Source organism: Cannabis sativa, chromosome 1 (assembly GCF_029168945.1).
Source record: "Cannabis sativa cultivar Pink pepper isolate KNU-18-1 chromosome 1, ASM2916894v1, whole genome shotgun sequence".
In the NCBI taxonomy this organism is placed as follows: Eukaryota; Viridiplantae; Streptophyta; class Magnoliopsida; order Rosales; family Cannabaceae; genus Cannabis; species Cannabis sativa.
The window spans coordinates 48,947,140-48,966,096 of NC_083601.1; the positions used below are offsets into that span (position 1 = coordinate 48,947,140).

The 18,957-nt window shown below is 31.9% G+C and overlaps 1 protein-coding gene across 1 annotated transcript; it reads left to right on the plus strand.

The window, feature by feature from the left end:
- Positions 1–6,993: 6,993 nt before the first annotated feature.
- On the plus strand, positions 6,994–14,745 carry LOC115706210 (protein REBELOTE). Its single transcript, XM_061108446.1, has 13 exons — positions 6,994–7,406; positions 7,750–7,810; positions 7,951–8,059; positions 8,161–8,209; positions 8,290–8,384; positions 9,505–9,573; positions 9,994–10,524; positions 10,737–11,039; positions 11,181–11,501; positions 11,629–11,835; positions 13,483–13,572; positions 13,646–13,738; positions 14,187–14,745. Exons 1-13 carry the CDS (start codon positions 7,298–7,300, stop codon positions 14,286–14,288), a joined length of 2,139 nt encoding a protein of 712 aa, XP_060964429.1. The 5' UTR covers positions 6,994–7,297; the 3' UTR covers positions 14,289–14,745.
- The last annotated feature ends 4,212 nt before the right edge of the window (positions 14,746–18,957 follow it).

Genomic DNA, 18,957 nt, shown 5'->3' on the forward strand with positions numbered 1-18,957 from the left:
TAAATCCTGGGTAATTATAAAATCTTGTTCATGTTATTAGTTTCTTTGATTGACTCATTAAATAGAAATTATATATGACAAGAAACGATATGTAATTAAGTTGTCTTTATCAAACATGTTGATTACTATAAAGACCTAATTCGTATCATAATGATGATCAATGGTATATTAATCTAAATCTTGAGTAATCATGAAATCTTGTTCATGTTATTAGTTTCTTTAATTCACTTGTTAAAGTTTCTCAGATAAGATAATTCTTACAACTTCTGTTTTGGGAATCTAATAATGTGGATGACTGGGAACATAATCTACAATTATAAAATCTTGACTTTCATAATGGGTCGAATGTTGGTTCTCTTTTTGTGTTAATTTTAGAACTGAAAAATTACGCGTAAATTTAGATTGTATCTAAATTATACTTTCAATAGTGAATTAACAAAATTAAAGGATAAAAAATTAATAAGAAGGTAAAACGGTAATTTGACAAAAATTAATTACGAACCGACACAAGGAGGACTAATCACTAGAATTGATTATATCAATGGACACTGTAGTTTAACTCAATAAATATAATTCTATTATTACTAAGAGTTCAATTCTATATTTATAGTGGAGTAATCATGGATTTAATAAACAAGATTATTTAGTTGGTGAGATTCAATAAATAATCTAGTTTATTAGAGCTTAGAGTTATATGTCCATGGTCCCCAGATTGCCACATTGAAACACTGTCCAGGGGAAGGATAAAAGATGTATATGAAAGTTCGGAAAAATCTATTTTAAATTATCAAAATAGTAATTATTTATTTTTCAAATTAATTAAATTGGGAAAAGACAAAAGTTATCATGAAAAAAGACACACCCTTGTCTTAATTAAGACAAAGGGAGGCGCCACATGTGCTGTGTCCAAACATAGTGCATCTGCCACCTATATTAGGTCCTCACTAGTTTTGTCTTTGGGTTAATTAATTAATTAATTCAAAAGATAAATATTTGAATTTGAAAAGTAGTTGAGATATTCTCTCAAGTGGTTGATAGATTCTTTCACTTGGTTTTAGAATATAAATATATGTAATAAAATTCCGTTATATTATTTATTTAAATAATTAAATATGATTTAATAAATAGATTTAAATTTAAATAATTAATTAAATAAAATATTTATTGTGTTTATTTAAATATACCATATAAATCAAATTCTAAACAAAGAATAGAATAGAAGAATTTTCATATTATTTTGAAAGCCTAAAAAAGATTAATCAATAAACTTTTTTGTCTCCATCACTACAATAAGATTGTTCTTGCTCATGTGTTGAGAATACAATAACTTCATATACACTATTATCCTACTAGCCCACACTAGACCTTGTGTGTGGTGGAAAATCTGAAAGATCAAGGTGTAAGTTTTGTACCGTTTCGAGGATACAACATACGAAAAGACTTGAAGATATCCTAATAGGCTTCGAGAGGTAAATATTTTTTTTCATCTATTTACTTCTAGTTTAATATATGTACATATGGTGATCTTGGACATATGGTATAATAATAATCAGCCACAATTATTCTGTTGTATACCTGATTTAGTACCATAAAACTAACATAAAATGGATAAAATTTTTTACGTGGTTCATGTATCAATGAACTTTAGTCCACGGGTCAATGTATTGGCCTAAGAAGGATTGATGTATTACAAATAGGTCTCACAATTTGAAGAACCCTAATTCCTACTATTGTGTTTTTCCCTCTGGGCCCGTTTGGTACACAGGATTGGACTGGATTGGACTGAAAAGGATTGGACTGGACTGGACAAGATTGGATTATGCTGAAAGTAATCCTGTGTTTGGTTTAAGAATGGACTGGATTATTTTATTTATTTCCTTTTAGAAAAAAAACACTTAAATTAAATAAAAATATATAATAATAAATTAAAATATATAATAATAAATAAATAAAAATAAATAATTTTTAGCAAAAAAAAAATATATCATATATAATTAAGAATATATCATAAATATATAATAAAATATTTTGTCATATTTTTTATTTAATAAATAATTAAAATAGTAAAATAAAAATACTTGAATAATATAAAATTGTTTATCTTAAACACTAATTTAATAACTAATTTAATATAAATATTAATTTTTTAAAATATTTATATAAATTTTTTAGTAATTTAAAAATAATATATAATTTTATTGTCATATTTTTTTTTCTTAGAATCAATTTAAGTAACTATTATTTAATTAATAATATTCTAAATTTTAAAAACTTATGTATAATAATTCAAAATTATACATTTTCACTAATTTTAATGAATAAATTTTTGATAAAAAAATGTATAAATAAATGTGTGATAATCATTTCCTTTAAATTCTTATTAAATTTAAAATATATTAATAAATTTTAAATTAAAAAAACGATAAAAAAAAATCTCACCTCCATAGGATTATTTATCCCACCCTGCTGGATGGGATAAATAATCCCAGACAGATGAGGTTAACTGGATTAGTTATCCAGACTTCTAACATGCCCAAATACTGGATTGGACAAATTAGCCTGTCTAATCCAATCCAGTGCTGCGTACCAAACGGGTCCTCTAGGTTTTTCTTAGAAGAAGAAAAAAGCTTAGAGAGAACCTGAAAGTTTTTTTGTCCATCCCCCTTACAAGAAAAGTGTAATGACCGTGTACTTAGAATATGGATTAGAGAGGAAATTAGCATTAATTAATTATAGTTTATGATTATATGTGATTATTATATGTTGTGAGTTTTTTTTTCAAGAAATGCATTAGATTTTGATCTGATATGATGGCGAATAATAAAAGGGAAATTTGAATTTCTATGCTTAAATTAGTTACTTAATTAAAGAATATAACAAAAATTTTCTACACTTATCGATTTCTTTATTATTTTCTTTTTAGCCAATGGACCAACCCCAGTCCATATAATGTAAAAATAAGAGATTTTTCTAATTAAATAAAAAAATTTAGCATAAAAATTTAAATTTTTCTAATATTAACTATTCATAGGTAATACCCATTAAGAGTGTACCCATATAAATATATATATATATATATATATATATTAAGTTTTCTCTACATTTTTTACTTTTTTTCCTATGTGTTTTTTTAAAAGTTTTTTTGCTTATTTTTTTTTAAAATTTTTCTTCTTATTTATTTTTATTTGTAAATATATAATAATGTAGAAGACTGTACAAGCATACATATGATATTAATTTTTTTTGTGTTGTTATTTTTTTTTCACAAATTTTTCTTAATTATTATTTTATTTTTATTTTAACTTTACTTATTAGATAATAGTAAAAAAAATCACATGTACTTATATTTAGACAGAATGGTCTTCCTCAATGCCTCTCTCGTTCTAAATATCAATCATTTACCTTTCTTAAAGATAAAATTTTATCTGTTGTCCAGTCTTGGCATCATAAATGGTTTTCTAAAGCTGGCAATGAAACTTTAATCAAGGCTATCCTTCAAGCTATTCCCTCATATGCTATGGCTTGTTTTCATCTCCCCACTATAATTTGTAAGGAAATTGAGTCCATTGTGTGGGGCTCTTCTCCTGATCGCACCTCTGTTCATTGGAAAAATTGGCGAGCGGTTTGTCAATCAAATTTAAGGGAGGGTTGGGCTTTAGGTCTCTAGTTCACTTTAATCAAGCCATGCTAGCCAAGTAAGCATGGAGAATTTTTAAAAGCCCTAATTCTTTGCTTAGTCTCAAACTTAAAGCTAGATATTTTCCTCATACTTCCATTCTTGATGTTGTCAGTGGTCATAGTCCTTTGGGGTAGAGATCTTCTAAAGAAGGGTCTCATTTGGAAGATTGGAAATGGGCAAAGAATTCAGACAATTAAAGACCGTTGGTTGCCTAACTTTGCTCTCAAGCATACTGGCTTGCTAAACCCTCTTCCTTCCCCTCACTTATCCCTTTTTATCTCTCCTTCAGGTGCTTGGGATTTGGATAGTCTGAAATGTTACTTTGATGATTTCATCATCGATAGCATATAGGACATTCTTATTGCTGGACATAGTTATAGTGATGATCTTATTTGGGGGAAAGATAGTATTGGGATTTTTAGTGTTAAAACTGCTTATCACCTTGCTGTGAGTTCTAGGGATATTCTTGCTTCCTCCTCTTTCCAAGATAATAAAGATTTTCGTCAAAACTTTGGTCTTCTCGTGTCCCTCCTAAGGTCAAACATTGTGTCTGGCATGTACTCTCCAATTCAATTCCTGTTGCATCTGATCTCTACCATAGACACATAATCCCTTCCTCTGCTTATCCTCTTTGCCACACAAAACCTGAAACTGTAACACATGCTTTTCTTGAGTGTTCTAGAGCAAAAATTGCTTGGAAACATTCCCCTTTCACTAGTTTTTTTTTTTTGTTGAAAACAGGTCTTTGAATATTACAGCTTTTATTGCTAAGGCCTTTGATACTTTTGATAAGTGTGTATTAAATACTTTTCTGTGTTTCTTTTGGACCATATAGAATCAACGAAATAACTGCTTTCATCATAATAAATGTTTGCCTCTAATGCTCGTATATGATCATGCAGTCACTTATTTGCAGGAATTTGAAAAAGCAAATCATAAGGTAAGTGAAGGTAGGCAGCTGCAACAGTCCCTGAGTAGACAACCTCAACAATTTGTGCCTAAAAAATTTAAAATCAATATTGATGCTGCCTTAGACAATAAAGCAAAGAAGCATAGTTTTGTTGGGTTTTATGCCCTAAATAAAACTCATTTTAATATAATCAGATTTACTTATTAATATAGATCAGAAATAACATTTAATGTTGCATGGTTCACATGATTTATTTCATGATTATATGTACATAATGTATAAATTCATCTGGAACCCTTTTCACATACTTGATCCTGTTTATTGTGTCGTCAACACATTGGAAAGTAAACATGACTATGTGAATAAAGTTTCCTAGATTTATCAGACATAGGGTTTTACTGATATGATAATCTACAACAGAGTTTACTTGCATTTGGAGAAGTGATATGTTCTTTCCAGAGCATTGGTTAAAGTAAAGCTCATGTTGGATGCATGGAGTATGCATCGGAATGGACCGATATTGAACTTTGACTTAGATTTATTAAACTTACCGTAATATCTATTCAAGTCAATATCGCCTAGTTGATCCTAGATCAAATGTTCTTAATCCTGTTATGATTAGGCTCAATCTTGAAAGGCTATTCGTGTTCTTTGATTTGTTAGTTAAGCCTACTTTTAGGTCAGGGTGATACGTACATTTTGGGAACACGGTAGTGCAATTGAGTGGGAGCGCTATCATAAACATGGAATCTATAGCTTCTATCTAGCGATTAGTAAGCAAAAGATGATCTCCTTCGAGCTTGACCAAACGAACATAAATGGTGGAGTACTCATTTCACATAAGCTGAAATATCATTTATACGGGGTTAAGTGTTTTAAGGATAAAATACATTGTAGGGTGTAACGGTAATCTAATCTCTTTACAGTGTAGATCATTCATATAGAGGATCATTGATCAAATTAGGATTATAACAATGGATAACTAATGATGTGTCTATATGGTGGAACATATAGAGCATTCTATATACTGAGAGTGCAATTCTAAGTTCTATGCGTGGATTCAACGAAGAATTAATAAGTTAGTGAATTTTAGTAATAAATTCTTGATCTGCTTATTGGAAGATCGGTTATATAGACCCATGGTCCCCGCACTAGTTGAGATAATATTGCTTGTAAGACTCATGTAATTGGTTTTGATTAATCAATTATAATTCTCAAATTAGACTATGTCTATTTGTGAATTTTTCACTAAGTAAGGGCGAAATTGTAAAGAAAGAGTTTTAGGGGCATATTTGTTAATTATGATACTTTGTATGGTTCAATTAATAAATATGATAAATGACAATATTATTTAATAATTATTCATAGTTATTAAATAGTTGGAATTGGCATTTAAATGGTTGAATTTGAAAATTGGCGTTTTTGAGAAAATCATATGCAGAATTGAGAAAACTGCAAAATCCAAGTAAGGCCCATTACTTTACATGGGCGACCACTTGGTTTGAATTTTTAAACTGATATTTTCATTATTTTAATGCCAAATAATTCAAACCTAACCCTAGTGGAATGCTATAAATAGATAGTGAAGGCTTCAGAAAAACACACTTAAATTTTCTACTTTTTCATTCAGAAAAAACTGAGCCTTCTCTCTCCCTATCTTTGGCCGAACCCACTCTCTCTCTCTTCCTCATTGAGATTTCAAAATACTTAGTTATGAGTAGTGCCCACACACATCAAGTGATACCTCAACCATAGTGAGAAAGATCGTGAAGAAAGACTTTCAGCAAGAAGGAGTTTCAGCATCAAAGATTCAGAGAAAGAGATCCAGGTTCAGATATTGATAATGCTCTGCTACAGAAAGGAATCAAGGGCTAGATATCTGAATGGAAGGAGTCATTTAATTCCGCTGCACCCAATGTAAGGTTTCTTAAACTTTATATGTGTTTAATTTATCGTTTTAGAAAGTTCTTATTTAGGATGTTAATAAACATACTTGCGAGTAGATCTAAGATCCTGGTAAAATAATTTCCAACACATTGCTCCTACGGAATGTGCCTCCAGAAATAGCTGAGGCTAAAGCTTTACTTCTGGCTTGACAGTGGATTCAAACGATCAACCTGCCTGTTGCTGTCATAGAGTTAGATTGTAAAAGCTTGGTGGATAAAATTTATAGTCAGTTTTGTAATCATTTGGTAATTAGTGATATGGTTTCATGTATTAGGAACTTGTTGTCGTTTAGTCCTACTCTCTCAATCGCATTTGTATCTAGAGATCTTAATAAACTTGCTCATACATACATGTGCTAGGGCTAGTTTAGGATTAGACAACGAGTACATTTGGAATGGATTTTTGCCTACCTAGTTATCCTGAATATATAACTTTGATTTATTTCAGAATCTATAACTTTGTAAAAAAAAAATTAAAAATTATTAAATTAAATGATATAGAATTAACCGATAAAAATATCACACACCAATACAAGAAGAAATAGGTATAGGTTTAATAACGTTCTTACTCTATAACTACAACAGAGCCACCTACCCTTCCTCTCTCTCTCTCCGTTCCGCCTCCGATTCCGGTTGACGGTGGTCTCTTCTAGGGCTCACACATCACGGACACCTTCCATATTCGTTCTTCCCGCTGGTCCACACTCACCCGTCCTTGTGGCCTTCCCGCAACAGTTCTGCAGAATCTCTGGATAGTTAAAAATGGGGAAGCTGGGGAAGAAGGCGAGGAAATTCGCAAAGAAGAATCTTCAGTCTGTGCTCAAACGGAAACGCAAAACCAACTCTATGTTTAAGAAGAGATCTTCTAAGAGTAACATTCTCTCTCTTTTGTTTTGTTTCGTTTCTCTGAACTGTTTTTCTTGTTAAAAGCTTTACTAAATATTTTTGTTCATTAGTTTGATGGAAAGCTTCTGTTTTTTTTTTCTTTTTTTCTTCAAATTCGTTATTGTTCGATTAGTTTTGCTCAAAAATGTTTATTTAGGGCGTTGGATTGTTGTGTTCAAAGCTTAAAAGACTAACTACTATATTATTTGATGAAATAAATTGTTTGGTGTTGAAAGTAATTGATTTGTTATTTCCTCACATTTTAAGGATACTTTTTTTTTTGTTTTTCTGAATTTTCTTGTGTTTGTTATGTTACTTCATTACTTTAGGACGTGATAAGAATGATATTGAAGAAGAAGAAGAAGACACAAAAGTGATGCCCAATGTAAGGTAGAAAAGGGATAATCACTTTACTCTTACTACTGCATTTGGAGTTTATCAGCATTAATCTCAGGGACTGTCTTTTTTACTATTGCTATATCCAAAACAATTGTCTTAAAAGCTTTTTACTTTACTTTTGATGTCTTTAGAAGAAGCAAATGCAAAGATATAGAAACCTTTTCTCTTGATGCGGTGTTTAGTGATGATGATAGCAATGCAATTGGAAATGAGTCTGACAGTGATGGATATCTTTCAGAGGTTTGTTACTTGTTCTGATTTTGAAAGTAGTAAGTGAGTACATTTTGGTTGCTCATTCTATGATTTTTCTTATTGGCATTAACTCGTAATATATCTTGCAGGACTCAAGTTTATATGTTGCTCAAAGTGATGTAGCTAATCATCTTGAAGGTGGAGCATTTATTTTATTGATTTTGTATATTCCAGTAAATCTTTTCCTTAGTTTTATAACTGAATGAATTTGTGTACAGACAACTCTGGTGGTAGTGCTTTCTCATCACAGAACAAAGAAATATCTTTAGAACTTGTGAAGGAAAAAAAACAGTTGGAAAAATTGAAGAAGAAGGTAAGTCCTTGTATCATCACAGAACTGGTGTGATATTTTATCGACACATTTATGTTATAGGGATAATGTAGGAACTGCAGTCGACAGACTTTATCTGCATTGTTTAGGGTAGGTTTAAGATAGAATAATCTTAGAGTTGAAATATTCTATCAGCAATCAAGACACAAATAATGAAATTTCTCAGAGAAATTCTTTATTGAATTGCTGAAACAGTACACAAATCAAGCATTCGAGAGGCTTGTTCTCTCCTATTCCAAACTTTCAAGAGGTTTGGTCTCTTCACATGAGCAATCTCTCAATATTTTCTAGCTGCCCTAAATGAGATTTCTGTCAATCTATTTAAAGGCATTGGTCTACAAAAGACTTAAACCATCTAGGATTACAACCAAAATAGGAAAGAGACCAAGTGTTTATTGTCTAACTAATTTAATAGGTTATTTATTCCTTCTGTGATAAACCTGACAAGCCCTAGGCCTATCAGTTTATTTGATAGAAAGAAGGGTATTATATGCAGTACTTAAAAAGGCTGCGATATCCTTGTATACTTGTAACTTTGTCTGATGAAGTTAGTTAAAGACAAATTTTATATTCACAAATTGGTGTCTTTAAATAACAGGGGTAGAAATGATCATAAAATGACTCTTGTAGAGTTTTGTCCCTCAACTTTTTTTTATGGAGCCTCTGAAACTATTTACAAATCTACCCTTGCAAACCGACTTCATTCTGTTCATTTTTCTGAACTATTTGCTGATGTAGTACTAATGTGATGCTGGTCTAGCGCAATTTAAGAGTCCGTACAAAAAATACATGCATAAATAACAGTCTAATATGTGAGAATTTGTATGTGTAGTGTTAGAGCTAATATTCGTATGATTAGTGCCATAAATTGGATTTCGGCTAACTTAAGTTAGTTAAGTAGACCCACGTACCGCCATGGGCCACGTAAGGAAATTGTTGGGTCAATTAAGCAAATTGTTTAAAAACATGATGATTTTTTTCATTAAAAGAAAAGGTTTAGGAGGCTTACTCTACAATGATCGTAGTTTAAAAAATCCTATTTATTATTTTATTTTTCTTTATCCATATTTTTTATGAAATGTAATGTATGAAACGTTTTCAGGATCCTGCATTTTCTAAGTTTCTTCAAAGCTATGATAAGAAGCTTGAATCCTTCAGAAATAAAGATGCTGTAAGTTGTTTACTTTGAAAAACTTATTTTCTCAACCAAGATATAGTTCTTTTTTCCTGTAATATGAACCATCTATGTGTTTAAAGATTTTTGTGGTCAAACTACATAACTATTTATTTGCTGTTGCGCATTCCTTTTTTCGTACTTCATTTGCTATCCAGAAAAGAATGAATTTGATGATCCTAATGTTATCGATCCGTACCCAGGTTTATTCTCAAGTTAAATGACATTATATTATGTAACATATGATATACTTGCAAATTTTTATGAAGTTTCAATTGCACAGAGCCAAACAGTGTTATATCATGTATGATTTTTTTTTGTGCAAGCTTGTATATTTCATATGGAAGAAAAACCTAATTTTTACTTCTACATGGATATTTTCTGTTTGATTTGTCATTTATACATGTCTTGTAACAGTATGCAGATGAGGATGAGATGAGTATCGATGAAACAGAGTCAGTGGATCGAGAAAGTGTGGATAAGAATAAGAGCCTATTTTTGAGTAGCTCTGATGTTGACTCTTGGTGTCAACTAGTCACAGAACAGCAAAATCTGGCTGCCCTAACTAGTCTGTTAAATGGATATCGGACAGCATGCCATTATAGAGCTCAGTCAAGTGGTGTCATTATTGCCGGCTCACGCCATAGATTTCAAAGTAGTGAAACCTTTTGCAAGATACTGATTTTTACACTTAATGAGGCTGATAATATTTTTAGGAAGTTGCTTGGATTATCAAAGTCCACTATCAAGAAGGAGAAACTTTCGGAACTAAAAAGTAGCTCAAAGTGGAATGCATTCAAGCCACTCATTAAATCATATTTGAGGAGTAGCCTTTATCTTTTGAATCAAGTTACTGAAACCGAGATATTGACCTTCTCCTTAGCCCGACTAAGAGCTTCCATGGCCTTTTTTGTTGCATTTCCTTCATTACTTCGCAGACTCGTAAAGGTATTTTACGCAATCAACCTTTAAAAAAATGTCATAAGTGTCCTACATTAAATCAAGTATTGATGTATACATATTATAGCTGATGTGAATGCATGTGTACAGATCTATCCTGTTAATAGATTATCGTGCAGTGTCCCCTCGCTAATGGTTTTCTTTTCACAAATTATACCCATGCAATTTTAAATCAAACTAACACCTAATTTCCACTGCAGATTGCTGTTCATTTTTGGGCTACAGATGGAGGGGTTGTGTCTTCACATGCCTTTCTTATTATACAAGATCTAGCATCTGTGTATGCTTCTAATTGGTTTGACGCCTGCTTTGTCAAAACTTATAAATCCTTTATTGGCAATTGTCAGTTTGTGGAACCTGATCAATTGAAACACATACAATTTCTGAGGAACTCCTTTGTTGAGCTTTGTTCTGTAGATGTACAAAAATCAACCAGAAAAGCAATGGTCTCCATCCAGCAACTTGCAAAAATGCTGCAACAAGCTATACAAACAAAGAAAAAGGTGGGCAAACATGTTCCATTGAATTCGTGTGAATATATTCATTTGCTATACTTTTAGATGCTGAAGTATTTGATTTCTATTATAATTCTCAATATTTTTGGCTCTATAATGTGCTGATAAATATATACTTTGTATGTGCAGGAAGCAGTCAAGAACTTGTGCAGTTGGCAGTACATTAGCTGTATTGATGTATGGGTTATGTTTATATCAGCTAATGTACGTGACTATGATCTTCAGCCATTGCTTTATATGATTGTTCAGATTATAAATGGGGTGACTGTCCTGTTTAGTGGACCAAGATATTTACCTTTAAGAGTCAAGTGCATTCAATGGTTAAATCACCTCTCTAGTTCAAGTGGGGTTTTCATTCCTGTGGCGTCATTGGTTTTGGATGTTTTGGAGTATAAAATTGGAGAGGGTGGAAAACATGGAAAGGCCATCAGCTTATCAAATGGAATAAAGGTTAGGGATTAGGGCCTTGCTAATCCAAACTTAATGTGGTTCTTAGTCTTTACACACTGAGATTTATAGCTTTTAATATTTCTGTCTAGTTTGAATTAAGATAATTGATATTAATTTTTTTGTACAGCTACCAAAGCAAATTTTGAAATCTCGAAACTTCCAAGAGCAGTGTATTTTATCTGCTGTGGAACTGCTCTCAGCGCACTTTTCTCAGTGGAGCTATCATGTATCATTTCCTGATCTTGCAACAATGCCGCTTATCCGACTACGGAAGTTTCACGAGGCATCTACTGTTGAAAGTTTCAAACGTGTAGTTAAGCGTTTTATAGATCAGGTATTTATTTTCATCTCTCTCTCGCTCTCTCTTGCAACAATTTTCTTTTAGTGTAGGTATGCTAGAGATGTATCTACTTGCTTCTTCTTGAAGCAGTGATGGAGCCATGCATTGACTTTATGATTTTTTTTTCTTTTTTCAAAATTATATCTATATAAAATGTTTAACAAAAGATTTCGAATTTCTTGTAAATTTTGTAATTTATTTCAAAGTAATTGCGCAATTTAGATTATTTAACAAACAAACAGGATTCGTATTACACGATGCCCCCTAAAGTAAATATTTAACAAAGAGGGCCTCAATAATTGAAAAAAAATTGTCCCTCCATCATTGCTCTAAATTGCTATTATTATTTTATTTTTTCTATGAATTCTTCCGACACTTTAGAGGAAAGATGATTTTCCACACCACAAACCCAAATTTGAAAGATATGTTTAGGCTGAAGAACCATCTATCTCATTTTACTACTAACAATAGTAATAGGCAGAATTTAGAGAATTGTGAGCATGCTTTAACTGAATATAATAACAGAATTAGAAGTATGCTGACTCAAGAGACCTGATTCTCTCCACTTTCCTAATCTGTCTGACTTTTATCATAGACCACCCAATGATTATGGTAATAATATTAATAATTACCCATACTAAACAGCCTCTATGTTATGTTGTGCAGACGTATACTTAATTGGAGTTTATCATAAAATCGTGTTAGAATTGTTGAAAAATATTGTATTGGTCTCAAATAATGACATGCTTCGCGTAATATGTATATAAATATAATTACATAAATATACACCCAAGACTCGTCCAATTTACATAGGTTGCCTAATTTCAAAACTGGGCTCCTCAGTAAGCCCTACTTTATTTGGGGAGTAGCTAACTATAGCCATATTGCTATGTAGTTGTACAAACATGATTAACTCAGCCAAGATCTCTTACCACAACCAGATATTCTGTTTTTCATTTCTCAAAAACCCTAGTCTCCAATAGAGACAAGTCCAACACATTACCTAAGGATAGAACAGTAGCTAATTCGAGATAACAAATCTCCAAGGGTCTAAACTGATAATAAAAACTCTAGCAATCATTTATACACACTAACTGTCTAACAGAACATAACAAACGACCAACAACATTAAAGCCAGCTAACATAACTCAGCTAAGTAAAACAATTTACTACTTAGCTAAGTTAGCTTAGGTTGTTGCGCTTCACATAAGTGAACCTTCTGGTGGTCTATCATTATTGTTTGCTTTACCTTCATAGATAGGAACCCAAGGAACGGTAAAATAGGAATATACTTAGCAGAAGGGTATAAAGTTAATTGTAGTTACGGGTGAGTATATAGATGAGAAGAGAGAATTTGGAAGGGTTATGTTGATGGCTATATTGTCTGAGCTTCTTAACCTCTTATTACTTTGTTCATTCGATTACAAATTCCATTTCTGTCTAATTGTTTCCATGGTATTTACTTTCATGTTCTCTCTTTCTTTGCTGCCCTCTGGTTGCCATTGATTTTAGGATCCTAATTGGGGTCTGTCAGGGTGATGACAGAAATAAATGGGCACAAGGGTTTGATGATTTTATATCATGATGCACTGCTTATCGTGTATAGAAAGATAACTTTTTAGCAATTGGTCTTCCCTACAGGTGGAGCAAAATATTGAGTTTGTGCAGAAAAAAAGAGATGAGGTGGCTTTCTCACCAAAAGATCAGCAATCTGTAGAATTATTTCTTCAGGTATGCATTCTGAATACAGTGTTTGATAATTGTTACTCATAGTATGAATGCTTAACAGTAGATTTATATGCAGCTTGCAAAGCAGAGTGGCAGCAATCCTTTCTCGCAATACTACAAAAGCATTATGGAGAAGGCAGTTGCTAGAAATTTGGCTTTGAATGAAAAGGTGCAAGATTCTTCTTTTTTTTTCCTTGTTAATATTTAGACATTTGTTATCTTATTTTATCTTATTTTGGACAAGGCTATGGTGGTGAATACAGTGTAGTGTTTGTTCCAGTTCACATATAAAAATAAGTTAACGCCAGTTTTTGCAACAACTGCCTTACGTTTCCAAGAAATTCTGAATTGCGTAAGCTTGTGAATTAGGCTGAATACAGGACTTTTTAACACTTGGGACGTACATGACAAATAGTCCAGCTCCTTCTGCGATTATTTCCTTCATAGAAGTCATTTCAACAATTCATTAGGAATTGAAATGAACTATGAATTCCATTAAAGTAGTCATTTTTTTCTCGAAAGGAGTTGCCCATTGTTCATCTCTCCCAATTTTTTGGTAATTGATTTGTCCTGCATTTTAGACTGACTTTATTTCTTGCTACAAATATATTATGCAGTTACCTGGAGCAGAAAAACTTCACAAAAAAATAAAAAAGCTTTCCAATAATGTAAAAAACGTCAATGGTGGACAACCGGAGAGAATAAGTGGATCTGATTAGGGATGGTAGCAAAGATGAGAGGAACATGGCGAAGAACAGAGAAGTTTTTCAAATTTTGTATTAGATTGACCAGTTATTACTTACAGGATCCTTTCACCCATTTTGGCATATAGGCTTTGAGAGATGTTGATTGTAATGTTGACATGCCCAATGATCTTAAAGGTCTGAACAGGTTTTTAGGATTTGGGACCATGTCAAAAAGGAATTTTGTTTTGTGATATCATATTTAAGAAGTTTTGTTAGGAACATACTATAGTGTAAGCCTTAGAAATTTGAATACATGGCAAAACAAATGTCAAGTAAAACATAATTAATTAGGCTAAAAGCCATTGCCCATTGGTCTTGCCTGGGTCATGGTTGATTTTCTGAGTTTCTTATATTAAATGGATGAAATCAGCCATTTGTGGTAAACTGAATACCCTTTGCTGTTTTCTTCAAATATAATTTTTTCTTATTAGATTGAATATTGTGATGTGGACAAGTTAAATCCCAATTTCTTTGCACTGAAATTATCATCGTTTTAGTTTTTACTTTTATCATATACAGTAGCCAAACTATATAATACACCTGTACTATTTTTTTTTTTTCACTAAAAATGATCTCTGAGTTCTATTGCTAGAGAAAATTTTAGGGCAATGCTCCTGTGCCTAATTACTCTTGGTTGAGACTTGAGAGTGGGACCTTTTAGAGAGTTTATCTTATTTGTTAATTTAAATTTTAAATGTACATATAAAGTGTACTTATATAAAGTTAAAGTATGCTTTAAAATCATTCTAAATAAATCTATTTAATATCTTTAATTCTCTTATTTTTATAATTTTTTATTCTCTTTATATATTTTTTAGGCTAATTAGGATTTTTTTCTCCCTAAACTCTAACATGTACCAAATTATATCCTCCGAATTTTTCTTACCGTTAAAAATTCCCATTGAACTATTGAGATTGTTAGATTTAAGGACTTTTGTCTAATTTCATTCAATTTTACTATTTCAGTGATTATTTATGTACTCAACTATGCTTCCTAGATTTTGATATCTACCAAATCGTGCTCCTCGAACTTTTACATGTACTATCGCCTGAACTTTCATCCATGTTAGACTTTTTTTTACTAAAATTAGACAAAAGTCCTTCAATTCAACAATCTCCATGGTTCAAGGAGCATTTTTAACGACCTTAAAAGTTCAGGGGACATGATTTGGTACATGTCAAAGTTCAGGGGGTAAAAATCTTAATTAACCTATAAATAAATAGTATACTTTCAATCTCTTTATTTTTTTTTTTGAAAATTACTCCATGTATTATTTTTTATTTTTTTTTTAAATTTATAGTTTGGGTTGCTCCGGTAGTTTCTATGTAGGTTGCTATACGGATTTCTGTTGCGATTTAGTTGCTATAAAGTTTCTGTGTGGAATTCCATAAAAATGTAAAAAAACTGTTTTAAAGTATAAAAATAAAAAACTCTCTTATTTTTTTTCCATAATTCTAATAGTTTTGAATCCAACAAAATAAGAATTTTTTTTCAATTTTTTATTGGTTGGATCTGGAATTCGGGTATGGGTGTATGGTTGGGTTCGAGTCCAGGTAAAATCTAAGGTTTGGGTCATGATTCAGGGTGGGGTCAGGTCTAGGCCTTGAAGTTCGAGTCTGGATCCTAGATTCGGAGTACAGGGTCAAGGTCGAGATTAAAAATAAAAATAAATTATAATTAAGAAAATATTTGTTTAAATTAATTTTGGGTAAATAGCGGCATAATTACCCAAAGTTTTATGCTTGTAAGCGGTATAAACTCAATGTTTATTTTTAGCGGTATAAGTACTCAATGTTTGTAAAACTGTAATTTTATTCCATTTTCGTCAGTACAGACTCCGTTTTAAATTTATTAAAAGAACATTTAGAAGTAAGTGATACTACATATTTCTATCTAGACCCAATGATCAAGAATTTAGGCTTTATATGTGCCCTATTTAAGACAATAACAGAGTCTTTACTGACAAAATTAAATAGAAATTACAGTTTTACAAACATTAGGTATTTATGCCGCTATAAATAAACATTGAGTTTATGCCGCTTACAAATATAAAACTTTGGGTACTTATGCCGTTATTTACCCATTAATTTTTGGAAGTTACTTTTTTTTTTTGGGAAATTTGCGGCAAAAGTCCCCAAAAAGTTCACGTTGATACAGATTAGTCCCCAAGGTCCAAAAATAGCGGCAATAGTCCTCAAGGTCACACTTTTTATTTGTCCGTTAGTCCTAATTTTAACTGAGCCGTTTTCTTGTCACGTGTCAAAATGTTATTGGTCCAAATTATTATTTTAATTTTAAAAAAATAAAAATAAAAATAAATAAATAATTTAAAATTAATTTCTTTTTTTCTTTTTCTTTTTCTTTTTTTTTTCTTTTTCTTTTTCTTTCTTTTCTTCTTCTTCGTCTTTTCTTCTTCTCACTGCCAGAAACCCACCACTAACCCCCAAAAATCCACGATCTTAATTTATGGATCTCAATGCAAATCAAACAATTTTAGGTTTGTAACAAGTAAATTTCCCAAAAATCCTGAAAATGAAAACTACAATAAAAACATAGAGAGAAGGCTCCTCTTACAAACTTAATTTCAGGATTCCTTTTCTTGACAATAGGGGTGTTCGCGGTGCGGGTTGTGCGGTTTTTAACCATTTTTTCAAACCAACCCGCACATGCGGTTTTTTTAATTTTCCAAACCGCACCCGCACCGCGATATTAAAAAACCGCAAAAACCGCACCGCAAAAATTGATGCGGTGCGGTGCGGTTTTTGCGGTTTATGCGGTTTGAACTATCACAATTTTTTTTTTTTTGAAATAATCATAAAATAATTAAACTATCATTAATATAATTATTCCAAAACACTTAAGAAAATACAACAAACTTGAGACTAATAAAAGTTATAACAACAACAATAAATCAATAATCTTTTTAAAGTTTCAACAACACACTTAAATCAAAATAACAAACTTGAAACTAATTAAGTTCTAACAACAATATAAATGTACAACTAACATACTTACATCAATAGATTAAAAATAAAACAAACACAAACTTCCAACTCCAAATTTTAATACACATGTATAGACTTGGGTTTGTTGCTAAGAAGAGAGGGTTTGTGAAGAGTTATGGATTTTGCCCTAAGATTTATAGGCTTGGGTTGTGCTCATATGTATGGGCTTAATAAAATAAATATAAAAATTGAAATTTTAAAAGATGCGGTGCGGTGCGGTTTGAAACGCGATTTAATAATTCAAAACCGCAAACCGCACCGCACCGCGCGGTTTGGGAAAAATTCAAACCGCAACCGCACCGCGAAGAATTTCAAACCGCATTTTTTTTGCGGTGTGGTGCGGTGCGGGCGGTTTGAGCGGTTTAAGCGGTTTGATGTACACCCCTACTTGACAATACAAAGCTCTTCTTCTTTCTCCTTAAGGTTCTTCTTCTTGGCCTGCAGATAATAATGCACCATAAATTAATTAAAAAAAACCCTTACAATCATACAACCTCAAACCAAAGATAGATATAAAATAAATAAATAACAAATAGAGAGAAAGAGAGAGTGATTATCGAATTGGAAGAAGAGGAAGAAGAAGGTTTGAGCTTTAGCCTGGGAGATTTAGACAATTGTGCCAGAGTGACATCCTCTGGAATCTCATGCTCAAACGATGCCGTTTCCATCGAAACCCTCCTCCTCCCTGGCCCTGTAACTTCCTCCACAACACCACCAATTCACAATCTGAAAGAACCCCAGAAATGGATCTCGAAAACTAGAGAAAGAGAAAGGAATCAACCCATTTTCATGGTGATGATTCTTCAATTTTTAGGGGATGAATATTGGTGGGGTTTGTTGAAGACCTGGGGACCCAAAAAAAATTATAGAGGAGAAGACCGTTTAACAGTTAATTTTTAATTTTTTTTTCGACACAATTACCCCAAACCAGCACCACCACAACCATAACCACTCTCTCATTCTTCCTCGAATTAACTATGGCAATCCAAGCATCCACAGCGAACACAAAAGCCACAAATGTATCTAAAGGAACCATGTAAAAAAAACCCTAAAATCTCCTTTTCAAAACCACAAATGTATCCACGAATCCACAAATGCCAGGCTTCTCTTGCGGCTCCTCCGCCCCTGCCTTGTGTTCGGATCCTCTGCTCCCACCGCCTCTTCTTTCGGATCTTCTCCTCTCTCTTCAGCAAACTGTAACAGACGAAGAAGAAGATGACAAGAGGAAGAAGACAGACGAAGAAGAAGAAAAGAAAGAAAAAGAAAAAAAAAGAAAAAAAAATGATTTTTTTTTAAAATTATTTATTTTTATTTTTATTTTTTTTAAATTAAAATAATAATACCCACCAATAATATTTCGACACGTGGCATTTGAATTGGGTTTAACAGATCTGTTAACTTGGAGACCAACGGACAAATAAAAAGTGTGACCTTGAGGACTATTGCCGCTATTTTTGGACCTTGGGGACTAATCTGTATCAACGTGAACTTTTTGGGGACTTTTGCCGCAAATTTCCCTTTTTTTTTTAAATTGTTAAAATTTTGATTCTTAATTTTAAAATTAAAAAGTAAAATCAATTTTATAGAATGTTTTCTTTTTATCCAAAGCAAAAAAACTGATAAAAAAAAATATGAA